A 22,819-nucleotide genomic window follows, 5' to 3' on the forward strand; every position below is an offset into this window, starting at 1 on the left:
TAGAGTAGGGCAGTTACCTGAATGTTTTCTGTCTTGCTAGGCTGCCCTTTCCTTTTTTGCCAGAGAGAACAGGATTTTCTTGGGGACTTTTATTATCTTGCCTGTTGGCACTTACAGTTTGACAACTTATTCAACATTCAGTCTAGGATATATTAGGCAAAAAGAAAACCGAAGGAATTCACCACTGTGTTGTTTCATTCCTTGGATCCTGTGATTTCTAGGTGATCTGTCCCTTTTCTCTGCCTTTCAGAGTCCTCATACGTTTGTTTTCTATATAGTGTCCAGAGGTTTTAGTTGTCTTTAGTGGGGAGGAATAGAGGTAAGTGGTCTACTACATTTTGAGTGTTAAATGGATGTAATCATGCATTTTTAATTTATTCTAATTTATAGGTGAGGACATGGGAACAACTGATTAAAAAAACTGTTACATTTTATTTTATTATTTTGTTTGTTCTACCTGCTTTTTCTAATGCCACGTTTCTTTACTTTAATCTAAATGTCTGCCTCAGCTCTTGCCTGCATATGCTGTATTTGGGGACCTAGTAAGGAGTGCCAGCAGCTGGGACAAGGTGGAAGACATGATTATGGAAGGACCCAACACTAGACTGAGAACTTGAAATCTGGAGAGCAATTTCAAGTGTTTAATCTACAATGATGATAATTAGATGATTTGTCTAAAACATATAGTGAGTGTGAGGTGTGGGAGCCAAAGAGTTAGTGGAAGCTGGAGCAGGGTGGAATCTCAGTATGCAGAGCGGTGTGCAGATGGCTATCAGGGGGCAAAGATCAGTGAAACAGGATCATTGCATGGGGCTCACCTCAGGGGCCGCCTCCAGCTTATATGCCTGCTTTCAGGTGGAACCAGCAGAAAGAGCTCTCCTCAAGTTTGTTGAACTTGACTTCTGAGATAGTGTGAGGTGTGCCCATGTAACCTGCCAGTCATTGGGTGGCTGTCATGACATGATCCACACACCTGACACTGCTCAGGGAGAAGCAAAGCAGCTTGTGCCAGCTTCCACAGTTGGAGAGCATCTGATTCAGCAGGCAGGGTATTATCTATGCATCTGGAAGACCAGGCTCTGCTGATTCTGATCCTTAGCTTGCCTGAGCAGGGAACTCTCAGCCCCGCAGGGAGTGGCAGAGCCAGAGACTGAGTATGAAGATCAGGAGACATGCCTGCAAAGTTCTCTGCATTGGGCTGACTCTGTTTATCGCCTATAGTCTCTTCCTGGTATTTTATACCAAGGTGACTTTACAAAAGTTATTTCTGGCTAGTGTCCAAGAGGAGCTTCGTTTGCCTCTATCTGAATGGAACGGGACAGTGAAAAAGAAACTCTCTCATTTAGAGTTGGATTTGCAGCATCTGAGTAAGTTCATAACATGAACTCGGAGGGGATGGGGGTGGTGCACATGTGCCTGCACTTAGGGACACTTAGAAGAAAGGGGTGTAGAGAAAAAACGGGTGAGAGGTCACGTTTTCATCTTTTAGTTGCTCAATTTAGCATCTGACATTGAATTCTATGCCTCCAAATGGGCAGTAAGTATTGAGAGTTAGTGGGAACCAGAGCAAACAGTTAAGGGGAGGAAGCAGGGTGTGTTGATGTGAGTGGTGTGTTTGGGTACACTTACACACACTCATGATCACAAGTACATACATGCAGGCAGGGAGACTGAGGCTCAGACGAAGACTCCCAGGGAGGCTCAGGAATATCTAGGCACAGCCCCGACCTTGGCCTGTACATGGAGATGATGAGACCATACCTACCTGACCTCACACGGTTGTGAAATGCATGCAGACAGTGCTCTATAAACGGATGTGTGTCATATTTTAACTTCTTTCTTTTATTGAGGTATAATAGTTATATAACATCATATTAGTTTTAGGTGTACAGTGTAATAATTTGATACTTGTATTTACTGTGAAATGATCACTGTAGGTCTAGTTAACATCCACCACCACACAGTTACAAGTATTTGTTTCCTTGTGATGAGAACTTCTAAGATCTACTCTCTTAGCAACTTCAAATATACAAAGTGGTATTATTAACTGTAGTCACCATGCTGTACATTACATCCCATGACTTACTTATTTTATACATGGAAGTTTGTACCTTTTGACCCCTTTCGCCCATTTCGCCCCCCCTCCCCCCACCTGTGGCAACTATCAATTTGTTCTCTGTATCTATGAGCTTGTTTCCCTTATTTTTTTTTTTTTTAGATTCACATATAAGTGAAATCAGTGCTATTTGTCTTTCTCTGTCTGACTAATTTCACTTAGCCTAGTGCCCTCAAGTCCACCAAATTTTAACCTGTTCACGTGAATTCTGGGGCTTGCTTTTGATTCTGGCTCTAACCCCTGAGTTTTGTGTCTCAGCGTCTGACTCCAGTGAGGGGAACAGCCATGTTCCCCCCCCATCCTTGTCACCACAGGGATCAAATGCTTGTGCCCCTGAGGGGAGGTCGAATGGACGGGCAGGGATGTGATAGCGAAGATGTGTGGGGTTATGTACATGGGGCTGGAGGTGGGGAAAGTGTCTTTTCAAATGAAAACTGAGCATTGTCCGGGTTCAGGGCAGGGCAGAGGGATAGAAGGAAGGACAGACATGAGGACAAAAAGGAAGAGAGGAAATCAGGAAAAGGGGGACAGTAGAGGACTGAAGATTTGAGGACAGAAAAGGGGCGAATAACAAGAGTCCAGGGCAAGAGAATGAAAGAACATGTATGGAGACAAGACAGAGACAAGGCAAGTGATGGGACGGGGGCGGGGGGGCATCAGAGCGCACCTCAGGCCTCCTACATCTCCCCTCGTAGGGCCCATCACCTTTTATTGTGGTGTAATTTTCTGGAAGGCGCATTTCATAAGGGCTGCTTTCAAGGATGGCTCACAGAGTGTCCTTCCACTTTGTCCCCTGGGTCTGGCACATGGAAATTAAATGGATGAGTAACTACATGAAGGAAGGTAGGAAAAAGAGAACAGAGGACAGGCAGGCCTGGAGGGAAGAGACAGGGGGTAAAGGAGTAGGTGACATAGAGACGGCATCGTAGCTCTGGAAGCCCTGGCTTTGAGCACATCCGGCTGGGACGGACATTGACGTACAAATATGCCCAGTGTAGCTTCACTAAGAGGATGCCGGTGTACCTGGGCAGTCACCGTCACTCCTTTTTTAATGTGATTTTATTGATTTCAGAGAGAGGAAGGGACGGGGGGAGAGAGAGAGAGACAGAAACATCAATGAGGAGAGAGTCATCATTGATCAGCTGTCTCCTGCATGCCCCTGACTGGGGATGGAGCCCGCATCCCGGGCATGTGCCCTGACCGGGAATCGAACCGCGATCTCTTGGTTCATAGGTCCACGCTCAACCGCTGAGCCACAGCTGACTGGGCCCTGTCACTGCTTCATAGAGACCACAAGACTTTCTCACCCAACCCTGGGGCTCAGCCACGTCAGGCCTTAAAATAGCAGGAGTTCTGCCTACAGCCTGTTTTCCCTTCAGTTGGGAACATGTTCTACCTCCACAAGTCACCTGGAGCCATCGGGGGTACTTCCCTTTCCTTCTGCACAGTGACCGGTTCCTCCTCCTCTTGTTATTTTTAATGCTCCTCACATTTTATTCACTTTAAAATGATGTGGTGTCAGGGACTCCCTACCACCTGAGGTGAATTTCAAAACATCTTCTGGACCCTGTTTCCAGATCACAAATGCTCTTGTTTCCTGAAGGGCTTCCTGAAATGAAGTCTGTTCAGTTAGGCAGCATCCTGGTTGCTCACTGCCTCCGAGAAGACCAGGGGATATCCTGTCAGTAAGGACGTTTAAGCAAATCATAGAAACTCTCACATAAAACAAACGCAACCACATGTCGATAATGCTATTTCTATTGGGGGAGGGTTTGATGACTCTTAACCAATTTTTTGGAACCTCCCCAGGGAGTCTTAAAGTCCTCACCAGAATGATGACCTATCATTGGGTGTGTCCCCGTTGGATCCTGGAAAGTTTCAGTATAAGTCATGGGAATGGTCTATTCCCCTGGCTGGACTCTGCACTTACATCCTCAAATTGTTTAAACAATCTCCGACAGCAATGAATAAAAGAGAAAAATCAGATATCCCCCAAAGAGGAGCACAGGGAACTGAAGGAAACAGAGGACTCAAGGCTGCCCTGCGACCCCCACATGCTTAGTACAGAAGAGTTAGAATAAAAATCCCATTCGATTTGAAATGCTGTAAAAATTCTGCTCTCATTTTGATTTTCTACCTGAGCAAATATACAGGGTACTCACATGAGCCTTCTGTGAAAGACCCACCATTTATTTTTCTTTCTGAATTTTCTTTAATCCTCTTTACAAATTTTTTAAAAAAATCTTTTCCTTAAGCACTTCTGTAATTGCTTCTCTTTCCCCTTGGGCCAGCTTTTGTCACCTTCCAAACATGTCCTTCTCCCAGTTGCAGGACTTTCCTGCTTGGCTTTAAGGGGCTGTATATGTAGCTGAAATTTAGCCCACATTCTGCTCACAAAGCCATGTGCTGTGGCCTGGGGCTGCATCTGCCCAGGGGAAACTCACACAAGGAGAGGTGCCCTGGGCAAGCTGGTGCCCCTCGGCTACAAGCATCCAAAAAAGGGGTGATTCTTTTTACTTGCAAGAATCTGCTGCATGGGCTACCGGTGACCCAGTCAGTCTGGTTGGAATTCAGTATAGGTTTAAGGGAAGATTAGTGGGAACTAAGTGGGTCCCTAGGGTGGAGTATCTTAATGAAACCATTTTGGGATTTGCTGCTGAGGAATGTCAATCAATGTTGGACTTAGGCAATATTAATGGGCTCTAGGTTTGATCCAATTGCAGAAAGCAGTAATAGCTTTTTGCCTTATTATGTAAACCTGGCTGCCCTCTAGCGTTTCTTCTATTGGCCTCCCTGACAAGTTTCCCCACTCATTGCAGACTTTGCAACGGCTCCTTGTTCACAGTCTTTGTCTCTGCCCCAAATCCTGCTATCACCCTGGACCACTGCCATGTCCTGTGGATGACCCATTCCTCACCCCTGCCTCCCCATTTATACAGCCCATTACCTACGTCCCGCCTCACGCTTCTATGCTGTATGTTGGACTTTGTCATCATCCAGAACTGCTCACCTGTGAAATGACAAATTCATGCTGTGTTGCTGATCACAACCTCACCACTGCAGCGTACTCACTCAGTTTTTCTCTGTAATAATACCCTTTCTCCAACTTTTCTCTTGCCATGATCCACAACTCCGTTGCACACTTGTTCTGTTGCACCCTCCTAAGAACCCCCGACACTGTGTGAAATCAACTGGCCATCTTCTTTATGCCTTCACCCAAGTGCTGAGCACTGCTGGAAAAATTCCCATAACTGAGCCACTTCAAATTCACGGCCACACTTCAGGCAGCCTTCTCTTAGACTTTCAGAGCTCTGTGTTTCACGAATCAGTTCTCACCTCCATTTCTTATAACAATTTTTAAAGTTTTCCATTCCTGCCCGGCCGGGCCTGGCTCAGCGGTTGAGAGTCGACCTAGGATCCAGGCGACTGGGGTTCGATTCCCGGTCAGGGCACATGGCCGGGTTGCGGGCTCCATCCCCAGTCGGGGGTGTGCAAGAGGCAGCCGATGAATGACTCTCTCATCATTGATGTTTCTATCTCTCTTCCTCCCTCTCCTTTCCTCTCTCTGAAATCAATAAAGATTTAAAAAATAAAAAATAAAAATAAAGTTTTCCATTCCTCTCAATACCCTTCCTCACCTCTCTCCCCACTCCGCAAGCAGAGGAAACAGAGCAACCAGAGAAAACTGAATAATAGCCAAATTTTATTGTGTGCCAGGCCCTGTCATAAGCATTTCACAAGTATCAATCCACATAGTTATCACAGCAGCTCTTTGAGGTACTTAGTAAATCTATGGCACCAAGAAGAGAAATATCCTGGCCAAGGTCACGCAGTTAGGAAGTGGATCCCTATGGTGGAGTATCACGTTCTGCTCACAAAGCCATGTGCTGTGGCCTGGGGCTGCATCTGCCCAGAGGAAATTCATACAAGGAAAGGTGCCCACACAAGGAAGGAGTAGCCACTGATAGTGTAGTGCAGTGCTTCTCAAATATTATTGTACAAAAGAATTACTCATTGATTTTGTTAAATTTGCAGATTTTGGCATCTTCTCCTACCCGTATCTGACCTTGAGATTCTGATTTAGTTGATTTGGGGATAAGCCTGGGTATTTGCATTTTAGAATAATCCAACATATGATTCTATGTCAGTGGTTATCAGGCCTTGTTCTGAAAGACGTTAGCTACTGTCAACGTATTTCTCAGATCATAGTTCCTGGAGGAAATTTGAAGGTGTGGACTCAGGATAGATAAGTTCTGATAGAGCTGAAAGGGAGGTGTGTTCTATCACATGCCTTGCCAGGACAGCCTGTCATGACTCTGACAAGTTCCCTTGACATATGGCATCCTCTAGGACAAGAGTTTGTCATTTTGGGGATTTAGAGAGGAAAACATTTCAATGAAATTTGAATGCAACGCTATGCCCAGGTAACTAAGGATTGGCTGAAATGTTTTCTCTCCTGCCCTTCATTTGCAGAAGAAAGTATGAAACTGGTTATGAAGCAACAAGAAAATTTGAACAACACACTGGAGGGGATGGAAGATGAACATCCTGTTCAAAAGGCAGTGGAAGCCAAGGCAAGTGAGACAAAGAAACCCAAACCCAGAGAGAAACTCTTCCCAGACTCACCGCTTTTCAAACAGTGGGGTGAGGATCTTTCTGAGGCCCAGCAGAAAAAGGCCAAGGACCTCTTCCGGAACTTTGGTTACAATGCTTACCTCAGTAACCGGCTGCCCCTGGACCGGGCCATCCCAGACACTCGGCATTCCAGGTAGGATGGGGCAAGGTTGGGCTTCCTAGGGACCTCACTTTAATTTGGGGATGAGCTTTGAGAGCAGTGAAAAGGCAAAGAATGAAAAGAGAGTGGAAGGAGTGGGAAATTGGCAGGGAAGGGTTCAGGGCATAGAAAGTTCTGGCAGGCTGACTGAGCAGACTTCTTGTTATTGTTTTAAATTTTATTTTTCAATTACAGTTTACATTGAATATTATTTTGTATTAGTTTCATGTGTACAATATAGTGGTTTGACAATCACATGCTTTACAAAGTGGTCTCCCCCCAATATTTCCAGTACCCACCTGGCACCACACATAGTTATCACAATATTATTAATTATACTCTCTTTGCTGTACTTTACATCCCTGTGACTATTTTGTAACTACCCATTTGTATTTCTTAATTCCTTCACCTTTTCCACCCCCTCTGGCAACCATCATTCTGTTTTCTGTACCTATGAGTTTATGATTGTTTTGTTTGTTTATTTTGTTTTTTAGAACCCACATCTAAAGAAAATCATATAGTATTTGTCTCTCTCTGACTGACTTGTTTCACTTAGCATAATACCCTCTAGGTCCATCCATGCTATAACAAATAGTAAGATTTAATTATTCTTAATGGCCAAGTAACATTTCGTTATATATGTGTATGTACCACCTCTTTTTTATCCATTTGTCTCTTGATGGGCAGTTGGGTTGCTTCCATATCTTGGCCATTGTAAATAACACTGCAATGAACATAGGAGTGCATATAGTCTTTCAAATTGGTGTTTTGGGTTTCTTCGGATATACCCAGAAGTGGAATCAATGGGTCATAAGGCATCCTATTTTTAATATTTTTAAGGACTCTCCATACTCTTTTCCATAGTAGTTGCGCCAGTCTGCATTCCCACCAACAGGACATGAGGGGTCCCTTTTCTCCACATCCTTGCCAACACTTGTTGCTTTATTGATGATAGCCATTCTGACAGGTGTGAGGTGATATCTCATTGTGGTTCGTTTGTTTATTCATTTATAAAAATTTTCAGCCACAGTTTACATTCAATACCATTCTGCACCAGTTTCAGATGTATAGCAAAGTGGTCAGAAAACCATGCATTCTACAGAATGGTCCCCCTGCTGCCCCAAGCACTCACCTGGCCCCATACTCCATTATATTGACATTATTGACTATATTCTTCATGCTGCAATCCACATCTCTGAGGCTATTCTGCAACTACCAATTTGTACTGCTTAATCCCTTCATTGTGGTTTTAATTTGCATTTCTCTGCTGATTAGTGATGCTGAACATCTTTTCATATGTCTCTTGGCCATCTGTATGTCCTGTTTGGAGAAGTGTCTATTCAGAACCTCTGCCCAATTTCTAATTGGATTGTTTGTTTGTTTTTGGTGTTGAGTTGAATGAATTCTTTATAAATTTTGGATATTAACCCCTTATCAGATGTATCATTGGTGAATATGTTCTCCCATTCAGTAGATTGTCTTTTCATTTTGTTGATGATGTCCTTTGCTTTGCAAAACCTTTTTAGTTTGATGTACTCCCATTTGTTTATTTTTTCTTTTGTTTCTTTTGCCTGAGGAGATAAATCAGAAAAACTATTGCTCTGAGAAATGTCAGAGATTTTACTGCCTATGTTTTCTTCTAGGATTTTATGGTTTCGAATCTTACATTTGTCTTTAATCCATTTTGAGTTTATTCTTGTATATGGTGCAAGAAGGTGGTCTAGTTTCATTTTTTTTGCTTGTATCTGTCCAATTTTTCCAACACCATTTATTGAATAGATTATCTATACCCCATTGTATATTCTTGCCTTCTTTATCAAATATTAATTGACCATATCTGTATGGGTTTATTTCTGGGCTCTCTATTCTGTTCCATTGATCTATATGCCTGTTTTTATGCCAGTACCATGCTGTTTTGATTACTATAGCCTTGTAGTATAGTTTCATATCAGGTAGTATCATACCATCAACTTTGTTCTTCTTTCTCAAGATTACTTTGGCTATTAAGGGTCTTTTGTGGTTCTATTTAAATATTTGGATTATTTGTTCTAGTTCTGTGAAAAATGTCATTGGTATTTCAGTAGGAATTGCATTGAGTCTATAGACTGCTTTGGGTAGTATGAACATTTTAATAATGTTAATTCTTCCTATTCACAAGCAGAGTATATGCTTCCATTTATATATGTATATATTTAATGTTTGTGTTGATTTCAGAGAGAGGAAGGGAGAGGGAGAGAGATGGAAACATCAGTGATGAGATAGTCATTCATTGGCTGCCTCCTGCATGCCCCCTACTGGGATTCAAACTGTGACCTTCTGGTTCATAGGTTGATGTTCAACCACTGAGCCATGACAGCTGGGCTATTTATATCTTCTTAAATTTCTTTTTATTTTATTTTATTATTTTTTAATTTTTGTTTAAAATATTACAAATGTCCGTTTTTCTCCTCAATGACCCATTCCATCCTACATTTCTTTCTTCAGTGTCTTATATGTCTTTTACATGTGTTTTACCTCCTTGGTTAAATTTATTCTTAGGTTTTTGGTCTTTTAAATATATCTTTATTGATTTCAGAGAGAGGAAGGGAGAGGGAGAGAGAGAGAAACATCAATGACGAGAGTCATTGATTGGCTGCATCCTGCATGTCCCCTATTGAGGATTGAGCCCACAAACCGGGCATGTGCCCCAACTGGGATCTCCTGGATCCTAGGTTGATTCTCAACCACTGAGGCACTCCCAGCAGGGCCCTAGGTATTTTTTTGGTGCAATTGTAAATGGGATTTTTAAAAATTTTTATTTTTAGTTTTCTTTTCTGGTAGTTCATTATTGGTAAATAAAAATGAAACCAATTTCTGAATATTTATTTAATATCCTGCTACTTTACTGAATTCACTTATTAGTTCCAGTCATTTTTTTGGTAGAATATTTAGAGTTCTCTATATACAGTATCATGTGATCTGCAAATAATGGCAGTTTAACTTCTTCCTTTCCAATTTGGATGCCTTTTTTCTTTTTCTTGTCTGTTTGCTGTGGCTAGACTATGTTGAATAAGAGTGGTGCAAGTGGACATCCCCACTGAGTATGATGTTAGCTATAGGTTTGTCATACATGGCCTTTATTATGTTGAGGTATGTTCCCTCTACTCCCACTTGTATTTTCTAATTTCCCTTGTGATATTTTCCTTTGACTTAATAGTTATTTAGGAATGTGTTGTTTAATTTACACATATTTGTATATTTTTCATTTTTTCTGTTTTTATCTCTAATGTCACTCTATTGTGATCAGAGAATCACAGTTTGTATGAATTTAATATTTTAAAATTTACTGAGACTTATTTTATGTTTTAGCATATATCTCTCTGGAGAATGTTACATGTGCAGTTGAAAGTATACTGCTGATGTTGGGTAGAGTGTTGCATAGATAGTTTGCGGTGTTCTATGTCTTTCATTTCCTTGTTTATCTTCTGCCCGGAAAGTGGGGTATTAAATTGTCTATGACTCCCTTTAATTCTGTCAGTTTTTGTTTCATATATTTTGGGAATCGATAGGTGGCCTCCCATATGTGACCCAATGAGGGACCAACCCCACAACCTGATATGTGCCCTGACTGAGAATGGAACCCGCAACCTTTTGGTGTATGGGAAGATACTCCAAGCAACTGAGCAACCCGGCTAGGGCACTAGATATATATTTCTGATTGTTACATCTTCCTGATGGATTGATCCTTTTATCATTATAAAATCTCCTTTATCACTAGTTAACACTTTTATTTTAACATCTATTTTGTCTAATATTAGTATAACTACTCTAGCTGTCTTATTTTTGCTGTTTGCATGCTATATTCTCTACTTTCAATGTATTTATATCTTTTGGTCTAAAGTGTGTTTTCTGAAGACAACATATAGTTGGATCTTTTGAAAAAAATACAATCTGACAATCTCTACCTTTTGACTGGGTAGTTTAATTCATTCATATTTGTTTTTATTGATATAGTTGGATTTATGTCTGCCATTCTATTTTTTGTTTGTGTTTTTGATTTTGAGGATATATTTATTAAAGCTAAGGACAGTGAAACAAGAGAGGGCTTAGCATAGAAGAAGCAACAGGAGAGAGCCTAGGCTGGGCTGCTTTGCCTCTCTAGAAATGTTAAAGGAAAAAAAGGAGCCGAGGCAGGGCTGCTTTAGCTCAATGGGAAGAAAGAAGAGAGGGGGCCTTGGAGACAGGTTTATGGTGTTAGCCCAAACAAGCTGAGCTAAGCTGCCCTTGCCCATTACTCCCCTGATTGAAAGCCTCATGGAGTTTTGGAGATGCATGCTTGTGGGGCAAGGAGAGAGGGAAGGGGAAGGCATGGGGGTAATTTCAGGAGCGAGAGTGCACCCTTTTTTTTTTTTTTTTGCTTTTAGAGAGAGGAAGGGAGAGAGAGAGATGTGTGAGAGAAACATCGATCTGTTGCCTCCCCACACTCGCCTGGTCTGGGGCTCAAACCTGAAACCTGGGCATGTGCCCTGATGGGGAATCAAACCCAAGACATTTCAGTGCACCTGAGGATGCTCCAACCCACTGAACCGCACCAACCAGGGCCCTATTTTTGTTTTTTAATACCTCGCGTTTTTTTGCTTTAGTCCTCCTTGACTGCTTGTTTTCTTCATTAAGTTAATATTTTCTAATGCAACAGTAGAGTTCTTTTAATGATTTTTAGTATATTTTTATAGTTATTTTTTTAAATTGTTCAGAATATTACAGATGTCCCCTTTTCTCCACATCGACCTCTTCCACCCTGGACCGACCCCCCTCTCCAGTCCCTCTGCACTCTCCCTCCTGAAATTACCCCCTCTCCACACCATTGTCTGTGTCCTTGGGTTATGCATATATGCATATATATTTTTTGGTTGATCTCTCCCCCCCCCCACCTTCCTCTGAGATTTGTCAGTCTGATCCATGCTTCCATGTCATTCAATCTATTTTGTTCATCAGTTTATTAAAATTCTTTAGATTCCACATACAAGTGAGATCATGTGATGTTTGTCTTTCTCTGCCTGGCTTATTTCACTTAGCATAATATTCTCCAGGTTTATCCATACTGTCCCAAAGGGTAAGAGATCCTTCTTCTTTACAGCTGCGTAGTATTCCATGGTGTAAATGTTCCACAGCTTTTTTATCCACTCATCTACTGATGGGCACTTGGACTGTTTCCAGATCTTAGCTGTTGTAAACTGTGCTGCTATGAACATAGGGGTGCATATATTCTTTCTGATTAGTGTTTCCAGATTCCTAAGATATATTCCTAGAAGTAGGATCACTGGGTCAAAAGGCAGCTCCATTTTTAATTTTTTGAGGAACCTCCATACTGTTTTCCATAGTGGCTGCACCAATCTGCATTCCCACCAGCAGTGTACCAAGGTTCCCCTTTCTCCACATCCTTGCCAGCACATGTCATTTGTAGATTTGACAGCCATTCTGACAGGTGTGAAGTGATACCTCATTGTGGTTTTAATTTGCATCTTTCTGATGATTAGTGACTTTGAGCATTTTTTCATATGTCTCTTGGCCATCTGTATGTCCTCTTTGGAGAAGTGTCTATTTAGGTCCTTTGCCCATTTTTTAATTGGATTGTTTGTCTCTCCCTGGTTGAGTTGTATGAGTTCTTTGTACACTTTGGAAATTAGCTCTTATCAGATACAACCTTGGAAAATATGTTCTCTCATACCGTGGGGTTCCTTTGTATTTTGAGGCTGTTTGGCTGTTTTCTTTTGCTGTGCAGAAGCTTTTTAGTTTGATGTAGTCCCATTTGTTTATTTTTTCTTTAGTTTCTTTTGCCCTAGGAGATGTATCAGTGAAAATTCCACTACATGAGATGTCTGTGTCTTTACTGCCTATGTTTTCTTCCAGAATTTTTATGGTTTTGTGACTTACATTTAAGTCTTTTATCCATTTTGAATTTATTCTTTTTTTTTTTTTTTTTTTAAAGACAATGGTACCACTCTTTTTTTTTTTTTTTTTTAAATATATCTTTATTGATTTCAGAGAGAGGAAAGGAGAGGGAGAGAGAGAGAGAGAGAGATAGAAACATCAATGATGAGAGAATCATTGATCGAGCCTGCAACCTGGGCATGTGCCCTGACCGGGAATCTAACCCCGATCGCTTGGATCCTAGGTCGACACTCAACCGCTGAGCCATGCCCGGCCAGGCAAATTTATTCTTGTGTATGGAGTAAGTTGGTGATCTAGTTTCTTTTTTTTTTTTTTTTGCATGTACCTGTCCAATTTTCCCAGCACTATTTATTGAAGAGACTGTCTTCTCACCATTGTATGCTCTTGCCTCCTTTGTCAAATATTAACTGACCATAATGGCTTGGGTCTATTTCTGGGGTCTCTGTTCTGTTCCATTTATCTATGTGTCTGTTGTTGTACCAATACCAGACTATTTTGATTACAATGGCTTTGTAGTATAGTTTGATGTCTGGTAAAGTGATACTTCCCACTCTGTTATTCTTTCTCAAGGTGGCTGCGGCCTTTTTTGGTTCCATATAAATTTTTGAAATATTTGTTCTAGCTCTGTGAAATATGCTGTTATTTTAATAGGAATTGCATTGAATCTATAGATTGCTTTGGGTAGTATGGACATTTTGATGATATTAATTCTTCCAATCCATGAACATGCTATCTTCTTCCACTTGTTTATATCTTCCTCATTTTTTTTTCAGTGTCCTGTAGTTTTCCGAGTACAGGCCTTTTACATCCTTGGTTAAGTTTATTTCTAGGTATCTAATTTTTTTTAGTTGCAATGATAAATGGGATTGTTTTTTTAGTTTCTCCTTCTGATAGTTCATTGTTGGTGTATAAAAATGCTGTTGATTTCCAGATATTAATGTTGTACCCAGCTACCTTGCCAAATTCATTTATCAAATCTAGTAGTACTTTGGTGAAGTCTTTAGGGTTTTCTATGTACGATATCATGTCATCGGCAAATAATGACAGTTTTACTTCCTCCTTTCCAATTTGGATGCCTTTTATGTTTTCTTCCTGTCTGATGGCTGTGGCAAGAACTTCCAGTACTATGTTGAATAAGAGTGGTGAAAGTGGACAACCCTGTCCTGTTCCTGTTTTCAAGGGAAATAGTTGTAGCTTTTCACCATTGAATATTATTGTTGGCTGTAGGTTTGTTGTATATGGCCTTTATTATGTTGAGGTATGATCCCTCTATTCCCACTTTGCTGAGAGCTTTTACCAGAAATGGGTGCTGGATTTTGTTGAATGGCTTTCCCACATCTATTGATATGATCATATGATTTTTTTCTTTCATTTTTCTTATGTGATATATCACATTTATTGATTTGCAAATAATATACCAGCCTTGCATCTCTGGAATAAATCCCACTTGGTTGTGGTATATGATCTTTTTAATGTATTGCTGGATCTGGTTTGCTAGTATTTTGTTGAGGATTTTAGCATCTATCTTCATCAGGGATTTTGGCCTGTAATTTTCTTTCTTTATAGTGTCTTTATGTGGTTTTGGGATTAGGATGATGCTGGCCTCATAAAAAAGAGTTTGGGAGTTTTCTCTCCTCTTGAATTTTCTGGAATAGTTTGAATAGAATAGGTGTTAATTCTTCTTTGAATGTTTGGTAAAACTCGCCTGTAAAATCCATCTGGTCCAGAACTTTAGTTTGCTGGGAGTTTTTTTATTTTATTACTGCTTCAATTTCATTAGTTGTTAATGGCCTATTCAGGTTTTCTGCCTCTTCTTGATTCAGCTTTGGAAAGTTGTATACTTCTAGGAATTTGTCCATTTCCCCCATGTTGTCCAGTTTATTGGCATATAGACGCTTATAGTATTTTCTTACAATCTTTTGTATTTCTGTTGAGTCAGCTGTTATATTGCCTCTTTCATTTCTGATTTTATTTATTTGGGTCCGCTATCTTTGTTTCTTGATGAGTCTGGCTAAAGGTGCATCAGCCTTATTTATCTTTTCAAAGAACCATTTTGAACCATTTTGATTTTTGTATTGTTTTTTTAGTTTCTATGTCATGAATTGCTGCTCTGGTCTTTATTATTTCCTTCCTTCTACTTCCTCAGGGTTTTTCGTGTGGTTCTCATTCTAGTTCTTTTAGTTGCTGTGTTTGATGGCTCATTAGAGCTTCTTCTTGTTTCTTGAGATAGGCCTGTAATGCTATGAATTTTCCTCTCAGGACTGCTTTCACTATGTCCCATAGATTTTGGGTTGTTGTCTGTTCATTTTCATTTGTTTCCATGAAGTGTTTGATTTCTTCCTTGATCTCATTGGTAACCAATTCATTGTTTAATAACGTGCTATTTAGAGTCCATGTGTCTGAATATTTTTGAGTTTTTTTATAGTGGTTGATTTCTAGTTTCATGGTATTGTGATCCTAGAAGATGCTTGATCTGATTTCAATCTTCTTGAATTTGTAGAGACTTGCCTTGTGCCCTAACATGTGGTCTATTTTTGAGAATATTTCATGTGCACTTGAGAAGAATGTGTATTCTGCTGCTTTGGGATGAAATGTTCTGTAAATGTAAATTAAATCTATTAGGTCTAGTGAGTCATTTAAGGTCTGTGTTTCCCTGTTGATTTTTTGTCTTGATGATCTGTCTAATGCTGACAGTGGGGTGTTAAAGTCCCCCACTATCATTGTGCTGCTGTCAATCTCCCCCTTAAAGTCGATCAAGAAGTTTTTTTTATTTTTAGGTGCTCCTATATTGGGTGCATAAGTGTTTATAACGGTTATTTCCTTCTGTTGGATGGATCCCTTTAGTATTATGTAGTGACCATCTTTGTCTCTTGTTATGGTCTTTATTTTGAAGTCTATTTTGTCAGAAGTAAGTATTGCTACTCCAGCTTTCTTTTCCCTTTCTATTTGTGTGGGATATTTTCTTCCAGCCCTTCACTTTTAGCCTGTGTGAATCTTTTGCTCTCAGGTGGGTCTCTTGTAGACAGCATATACTTGGGTCCTGTTTTCTTATCCATTCAGCTACTCTAGGTCTTTTGATTGGACCATTTATTCCGCTTACATTTAAGGTTACTATTGATATATATTTATTTATTGCCATTTTCCCCCTTTATGCTGGTGTACCTTTCTCTCATTATTCCTTCTTTTTCTTAGAGCAGTCCTTTTAGCATTTCTTGCAATGCTGGTTTGGTGGTACTGAACTCCTTTAGCCCTTTTTTTTTTTTTTTTGTCTGGGAAGCTCTTTATTTCACCTTCAATTTTAAATGATAGCCTTGCTGGATAAAGCAATCTTGGTTACATGTTCTTGCTTTTCACTACTTTGAGAACTTCATGCCACACTCCCTTCTGGCCTGGAGAGTTTCTGTTGAGAGATCTGATGTCAGCATTATGGGGGTTCCCTTGTAGGTCACTGCTTGTCTCTCTCTTGCAGCCCTTAATATTCTTTCTTTGTCCTTGACATTTGCCATTTTAATTATGATGTGTCTTGGAGTGGGTCTCTTTGGGTCCTTCTTGTTTGGAACCCTCTGTGCTTCTTGAACTTGTGTGGCTTTCTCTATTGCCAGCATAGGGAAGTTTTCTGTCATAATTTCTTCCACTAAGTTCTCTATCCCTTGCTCTCTTTCCTCCCCCTCTGGCATTCCTATAATGAGAATGTTGTTTCCCTTCATGTTGTCCCACAGCTCCCTTAGACTGTGCTCATGCTTTTTAAGTGATTTTTCTTTTCACTGCTCTGATTGAGTGATTTTTTTCTCCCTTGTCTTCTAAGTCACTTATTCTCTGCTTCATTAAACCTGCTTTTAATTCCTTCCAGTGTATTTTTGATATCAGATACAGCATTCTTTATTTCTGTCTGATTTTTGTTTATGTTATATATCTCCATTTTTGTGTTTTCACTAAGGTCCTCACTAAGGCACCTTACCATCTGGTGCCTTGTTCTTCTCATTAATTTCTTTGAGTATCTTTATAATCATTACTCTGAACTCTATTTCTGATAACTTGCTTAACTCCATCTCATCGAAGTCTTTTTCTGGTGATTTTTCCTTTTCTTTAATTTGGGGGTTGTTTCTTTGTCTCCCCATTTTGGTGGCTCTTTGAGTCTATATATTAGATATATTTGCTGTCTCCCAATCTTATGGGGATGGATTTTGTACTGTGAGTCCAGGGGAGCCCAGAGGTGTGTTTTCCTTATACTTCTGAGCTCTTTGCTCTATGTGTGCCCCTTTTGTGAGTGTCCCTTTTGTGGCTTCTTTGGGTTCTTTTGTTGTGGTTGGGTCTAGATTGTTGTTGACCAGTCCTTTGGAGGACTCTCTTCTCAGGTTGGCTAACTGTGTGTCTCAGCCTCAACCTCATTGTGTAAACTGTTGTATGGGTGCTGGCAAGGCGGGACAATACACAACTGAACTTCCAGGACACAAGGGGTATCTTACAAAATATCTTGACAATCTCAATGAAAACAACCCAAATGAAAATAGTACTGGGAGAGTGAAGGGAGAACACAAATTCTAGAGGGGAAAAGAAGGTTAAAAAAAGAGAGAAAGACAAGTAAAGCTTAGAGAGGGAAAAGTATGTTGTTGGTAATAGTGACAAAAATTTAGAAAATAATAATAATAAACTAAGCTAAAATGTAAAAAATAGAGAAACTACTGGAAGATAAAAGAGGCAGAGAAAAGATTCTGAAAGAAGGGCCAGCAAAAAATTAAGGGAGATAACAGGAATAGGATAATAGTTGAAAATGAAAAAATAAAAATACAGTAAAGAGAGTAACAGAAACTAATGATCAAACAAAAAGACAGGAAGACAGAAGGGAGAAAAACAAAAGAAAGAAAAGGAGAAGAGGGGAAAAAAAGTTATGACAATGGATTGAGAGGAGAGAGAGAGATAGAGCTAGGGCAAGAAGGGAGTCCAATAAGATATTTGCAGGAAACTGTAGAGAAAAGCAGCACACTTGGTTATAATGATAAAGTCCCAGCAATTAAGCAGGGAATATCAAGAAAATCTTGTAGTACAAGCAAGGATAAAACAAAACAAAGCAAATATGCAAAACAAAACAAAGAAACAAAACCAAAAACAAGTTAAGCAAAATTTCTTTAAAAAAAAAAAAAATTAAAAATTAAAAAAAATTTAAACAAACAAACAAACAAAAAACCCCCAAAACTATAAAATTTAAAAAGAACAGAAAAAAAAAATTCCCCCCACCTTTCTCAAAAAAAAAAAAAAAAAAGTCAATCCAGTGAGTTTCTTCTGGGCAGCTTATGTTGTCTGAGACTCTCTGCTTTGTGTGCTGATTTCTGTTTTCCTGGGAAGTACATGTGTATCAGCCAATGTGAAGAGCTGTCTAGGTTTGGCTCTGGTGTCCTTAGGTAGTTGGTTGATCTGAGGCTCTCTGTGGGCCTCCTCCTCTTGTCAACTATTTGCAACCTTGTAGTTGCCTGGTCTTACTCCAGAGTCTTCTGTAGAGTCTTTAGGGTTCAGGATGGCTAGTGTAGCTTGGGATAACACTCCCTTTACTTAGAGGTTTCCCTGTCAAGCACTCATTGCGAAGGAGTTAGTCTCTGCTCCACCGCCAGCTCCTCTGTCTCTACCCTCTCCTCGGATTCTATTTCCCCATGCACTGGCCTGCTGTAGTCTCAGATTGATTTCAGTCTGTTGCCTTTTCTGTATGGGCCATTTGGCTCAGTGGGTTCTATTAAAAAACATTCCAATGAGCCCTTTGCCTGCCCAGCCCCCAGCAGGGGTTTTCAGCTTTTCCTCCAGTTCCCAAACAACAGTCCCTTTGTGTCTTATTCTTGTAATATCCTCCTGTGAGCTGTTCCCTTTCCACTCAGGACTGTGCCCTGTGGGGGATATCTGGGGCTTCAGTGAGCTGAACCAGCTCCTTTCCTGTTGGGGGTGGTGCTCCCAGGCTGCAGGAGAGGCCGGCGTGATCTGCTGCTCCTCCCTTCCCAGATATGGTTGGCTGGCCTCACCAGGTGCGCCCCTCAAACAGTCTACTATGCAGACCCAAATTCCAGCTTCCACTGGTGTGTTTGCCCAATGCAAGCTGGGAAGGTGGGAGCCAGTTCAGGGATCAAAAACTCAAAAATGCACAAAGCAACACATAAGCAGAGAGTCCGCCCTGCAAGGTCCTGCTGCCTGCGCACCAAGGCACCCCACAGGAGGGGACCCAAAGTCAGTTCCATGCAGTTCCCTGCACCCCTGATCTCAGTAAAGCTGGGGCGGCTCCATGCATGCCACCATGGCACCCCTCAGGGCTGGTCCAAAATCCCAGAGTCTCCCCATTGGGAGCTCAGAGAGGGAGGGCCCTCTTCCCCTTCCCCATGCCACACAGATTAAATGCTTTCTGGGGCTCAATACAATGCCTTACAGGAAGGCAGAGGGTACCTGTGTGTGGCTGCTCAGTGCAGACCTCTGGTCCCTTACTACTCGGGCACCACACACTTTGGGACAGCCTTTCCTATGGTCAGTGCCGCCATCAGAAGCTTTGTTTCACTAGGAAAATGCCGTCCTCTCCTGGTGGGCACACTGCTCCCTTGGATCCCTCTGCCCTCCGTGTGGGCACACTGCTCCCCTCTCCTCCACTCCGGGTGTGGGATCCCCACTTTTGGATGCCAGTCTGAACTCCCAAGGGGAGTGAACTTTGCAGCCTCTAAGCCTCGGGGCTCACAGCCCAGCACAGGCTTCAGGGAGGACTCCCCCTTTTTTCTCCCCCCCTCTCTTACAAGACTCTATGACGTTTCTTCAGTGCTCCCTATTTGCAATATGTCCACTTAGGTATATTTCTCTGTTTTTTCCAAGCTGGTTACGTAGTATTTTAGGAATAAATTGAGTCTGTGGCTGGGAGCAGGGGCACTCTCCTTCTTCTCACAGTGCCACCATCTTCCCTCCCTCATTAAAAAAAACCTCCAGCATATTATTGATAACAGATATAGTATTCTTTATTTCTGCCTGGTTCTTATTTATCATATCTAGCACTTTTTTCATGTATTCACTAAGATCCTGGACCTTTCCATTGTCTTGTGGTTCTCATTAATTTCCTTGAGCAACTTTATAACCATCACTCTGAACTCTATTTCTGATAATTTGCTTAACTCCATCTCATCAAAGTCTTTTTCTGGTGATTTTTCCTTTTCTTTAGTTTGAGGGTTGTTTCTTTGTTTTCTCATTTTAGTAACTCTTAGTATTTGCATATTAGATATATTTGCTGTCTCCCAGTCTTGTGAGGGTGGGATTTTGTAGTGTATGTCCAGTGGAGCCCAGAGGTGTGTTTTCCTTACACTTCTGAGCTATTTACTCTAGGCGTGTCCCTTTTGTGGGTGTCCCTTTTGTGGGTTCTTTGGGCTCTCTTGTTGTGATTGAGTCTAGATTGTTGTTGACCCATTCTTGGGAAGACTCTCCTCTCAGGTTAGCTAACTGTGTGGCTCAGCCACAACCACGTTGTGTAAGCTGTTGTAGAGGTGCTGGCAAGGAAAAACAAAACTGCCACGATACAAGCAGTATCTTACAAAATATCCTGACAATCACAATGAAAACATCCCTAGAGAAAGTAGAATTGGGAGAGTGAAGCGAGGACACAAATACTAAGGCAAATATATATATATACACATATACATAGAGAGAGAGAGAGAGAGAGAGAGAGAGAGACGGGGGGGAGAGAGAAGGATATTATTGCTAATAGTAAAGAAAAATTAAAAAGAAATAATAAAATAAAAGTAAAACATAGAGAGGCTGCTGGGAGATAAAAGGGGTAGAGAAAAGATTCTGAAAGAAGGGAGAGAAAAAAATTAAGGGTAGAGAGTAGGAATAGAAAAATAGTTGAAAAATAAAAAATAAAAATAAAGAGACAAACGCAACAAACAAACAAAAAGACAGGAAGACAGAGAATAAAAGGAGAGAAAAAGAAAAAAAAGTTATACCAATGGAACAAGAAGAGAGAGAAAGATAAAGCAAGGGCAGGGAAGGAGTCCAATAAGAGATATAGGGGAAACAATAGAGAAATGCAGTAAACTTTTTGGTTATAATAATATTCCAGCAATAAAGCAGAGAATATCAAGAAAATCTTGATACTAGAACAAAAAACAAAACAAAGCAAAAAGAGAAAAACAAGCAAAGCAAAACAAATTTTTAAAAAATTAATTAAAAACAATTAAAAAATTTAAAAAGAAATTTAAAAAAAGAGAAAGTCATGTGAGTTTCGTCTGGGCACCTTATGTTGTCTGAGGCTCACTGTTTTGTGTGCTGATTTCGGTTCTCCTGGGAGATACTTGTTGTCTGCCAATGTCAGGAGCTGTGTAGGCTTGGCTCTGGTGTCCTTAGGTAGTTGGTTCATCTGAGGCTCTCTGTGGACCACCTCTACCAGTCAGCTATTTTGTCTCCTCTTTATGATTGCCTGGTCTTATTCCAGAGTCTTTTGAAGAGTCTTTAAGGTGCAGGCTGTCTTGGAATATTGCTCCCCTTACTTAGAGGTTTCACTGTGGGGGAGTTAGTCCCTGCTTCAAAGCCAACTCCTCAGTCTCTATCCTCTAATTTTAGATCCCCATACATTGGCCTGCTGCAGTTTCAGAATGAATTCAGTCTGTTGCCTTTTCTGTATGGGCAGTTTCAGAGTCCTGGGTTCAGTGGGTTCAATTAAAAAAAAAAAATTCCGGTGAGCACTTTGCCTGCCCAGCCTCCAGTAGGGGTTTTAAGCTTTTCCTCCAGTTCCCAAACAATAGTCCCTGAGAGTCTTATTCTTGTAATGTCCTCCTATGAGCTGTTCTCCCTTCTCCCTCAGGACTGTGCCTTGTGGGGGTACCTGGAGCTTCAGTGAGCTGAACCAACCCCTTTCCTGTTAGGAGTGGTGCTCCCAGGCTGCAGGAGAGGCAGACAGGCTCCATCTCTCCCTTCTGAGCTCTGGTTGGCTGATCTCACAGGGCACTTACTTCAAACTCTCCACAATGCAGGCACAAATCCCAGCTTTCCCCAGTCTGTCTCCCCAATGCAAGCCAGGAAGGTGGATGCCCATTCAGCGATCAAAAACTCAAAAACACACAAAGCAACAAACAGAGAACCTGCCCTGTGAGGTCCTGGTGCCCCTGTGCCTTGGAACCAAGCAGGAGGGGACACAAAGTCAACCTCATGCAGGTCTGCTGCATAGCTGATCTCTGTAAAGCTGGGGCAGCTCCTTGGGCTCTATCCTGGCTCCCCTCAGAGCAGGTTAAAAGTCTCTGATTCACCCCACTGGCAGCTCTGGTGGCTATAGTCTGATCCGCTCCACCAGCAGCTCCAGTGGATGGAGTCCTGATCTGCCAGGCAGGCTGCTCCGGTCCCTCTCTGGCGTTGGGAGGGCTCTCTTTCCCTCCCTGTACCACACAGTTCACATGGGGTTCTACACAGTGCCTTACAGGAAAGCAGAGGGTCCCTGTAGGTGCCTGCTCAGTGCCGCTCTCTGGGCCCTTTATATTTGGAAGCCACACACTGTGGGACAGCCTTTCCAGGGTCAGCACCGGGTGTGAAAAACTCCTTTCCCAGCTGCTGCCATTAGGCACGCTATTTCACTGGGAAGGTTCGGTCCCCTCCTCGCAGGCACACTATTCCCCTGGGTCCCTCTGCCCTCCAAGCGTGGGTGCTCCTTCCCTCCTCTGCTCCGGGTGTGGGATCCCAGCTTGTGGATGCCAGTCCACACTCCCAAGGGGCGGGAGCTTTGCAGCCTCTAGCCCTTGGGGCTCGGAGCCCAGCACTGGCTTCAGGGGAACTCCCCCTTTTTATGCCACCCTTCTCTTACCAGACTCTATGATGTTTCTTCAGTGCTCCCTACTCGCAACTATGTCCACTCAGGTATATTTACCTTATTTTGCCAAGCTGGTTACGCAGTATTTTAGCAGTAAATAGAGTCCGTGGCCAGGAGCAAAAGTGCTGCCATCTTCCCTCTCCTCTCATTGAAATCTTAAAGCCCCTATAGTTATTTTCTAATGGTTGTTCTA

The 22,819-nt window shown here is 41.6% G+C and overlaps 1 protein-coding gene across 1 annotated transcript in view; it reads left to right on the forward strand.

Moving 5' to 3' along the window:
* Positions 1 to 1,156: 1,156 nt before the first annotated feature.
* The window catches only part of GALNT8 (polypeptide N-acetylgalactosaminyltransferase 8), a gene marked incomplete at both ends in the record, with an annotated part of 60,967 nt that continues 39,304 nt past the window's right edge, over positions 1,157 to 22,819 (forward strand). The window contains 2 exon segments of the mRNA XM_081127758.1: positions 1,157 to 1,367; positions 6,590 to 6,884. Coding sequence (XP_080983884.1) covers positions 1,157 to 1,367; positions 6,590 to 6,884 — 506 coding nt within the window.

Source organism: Miniopterus schreibersii, assembly GCF_964146895.1.
Source record: "Miniopterus schreibersii genome assembly, chromosome: 2".
In the NCBI taxonomy this organism is placed as follows: Eukaryota; Metazoa; Chordata; class Mammalia; order Chiroptera; family Miniopteridae; genus Miniopterus; species Miniopterus schreibersii.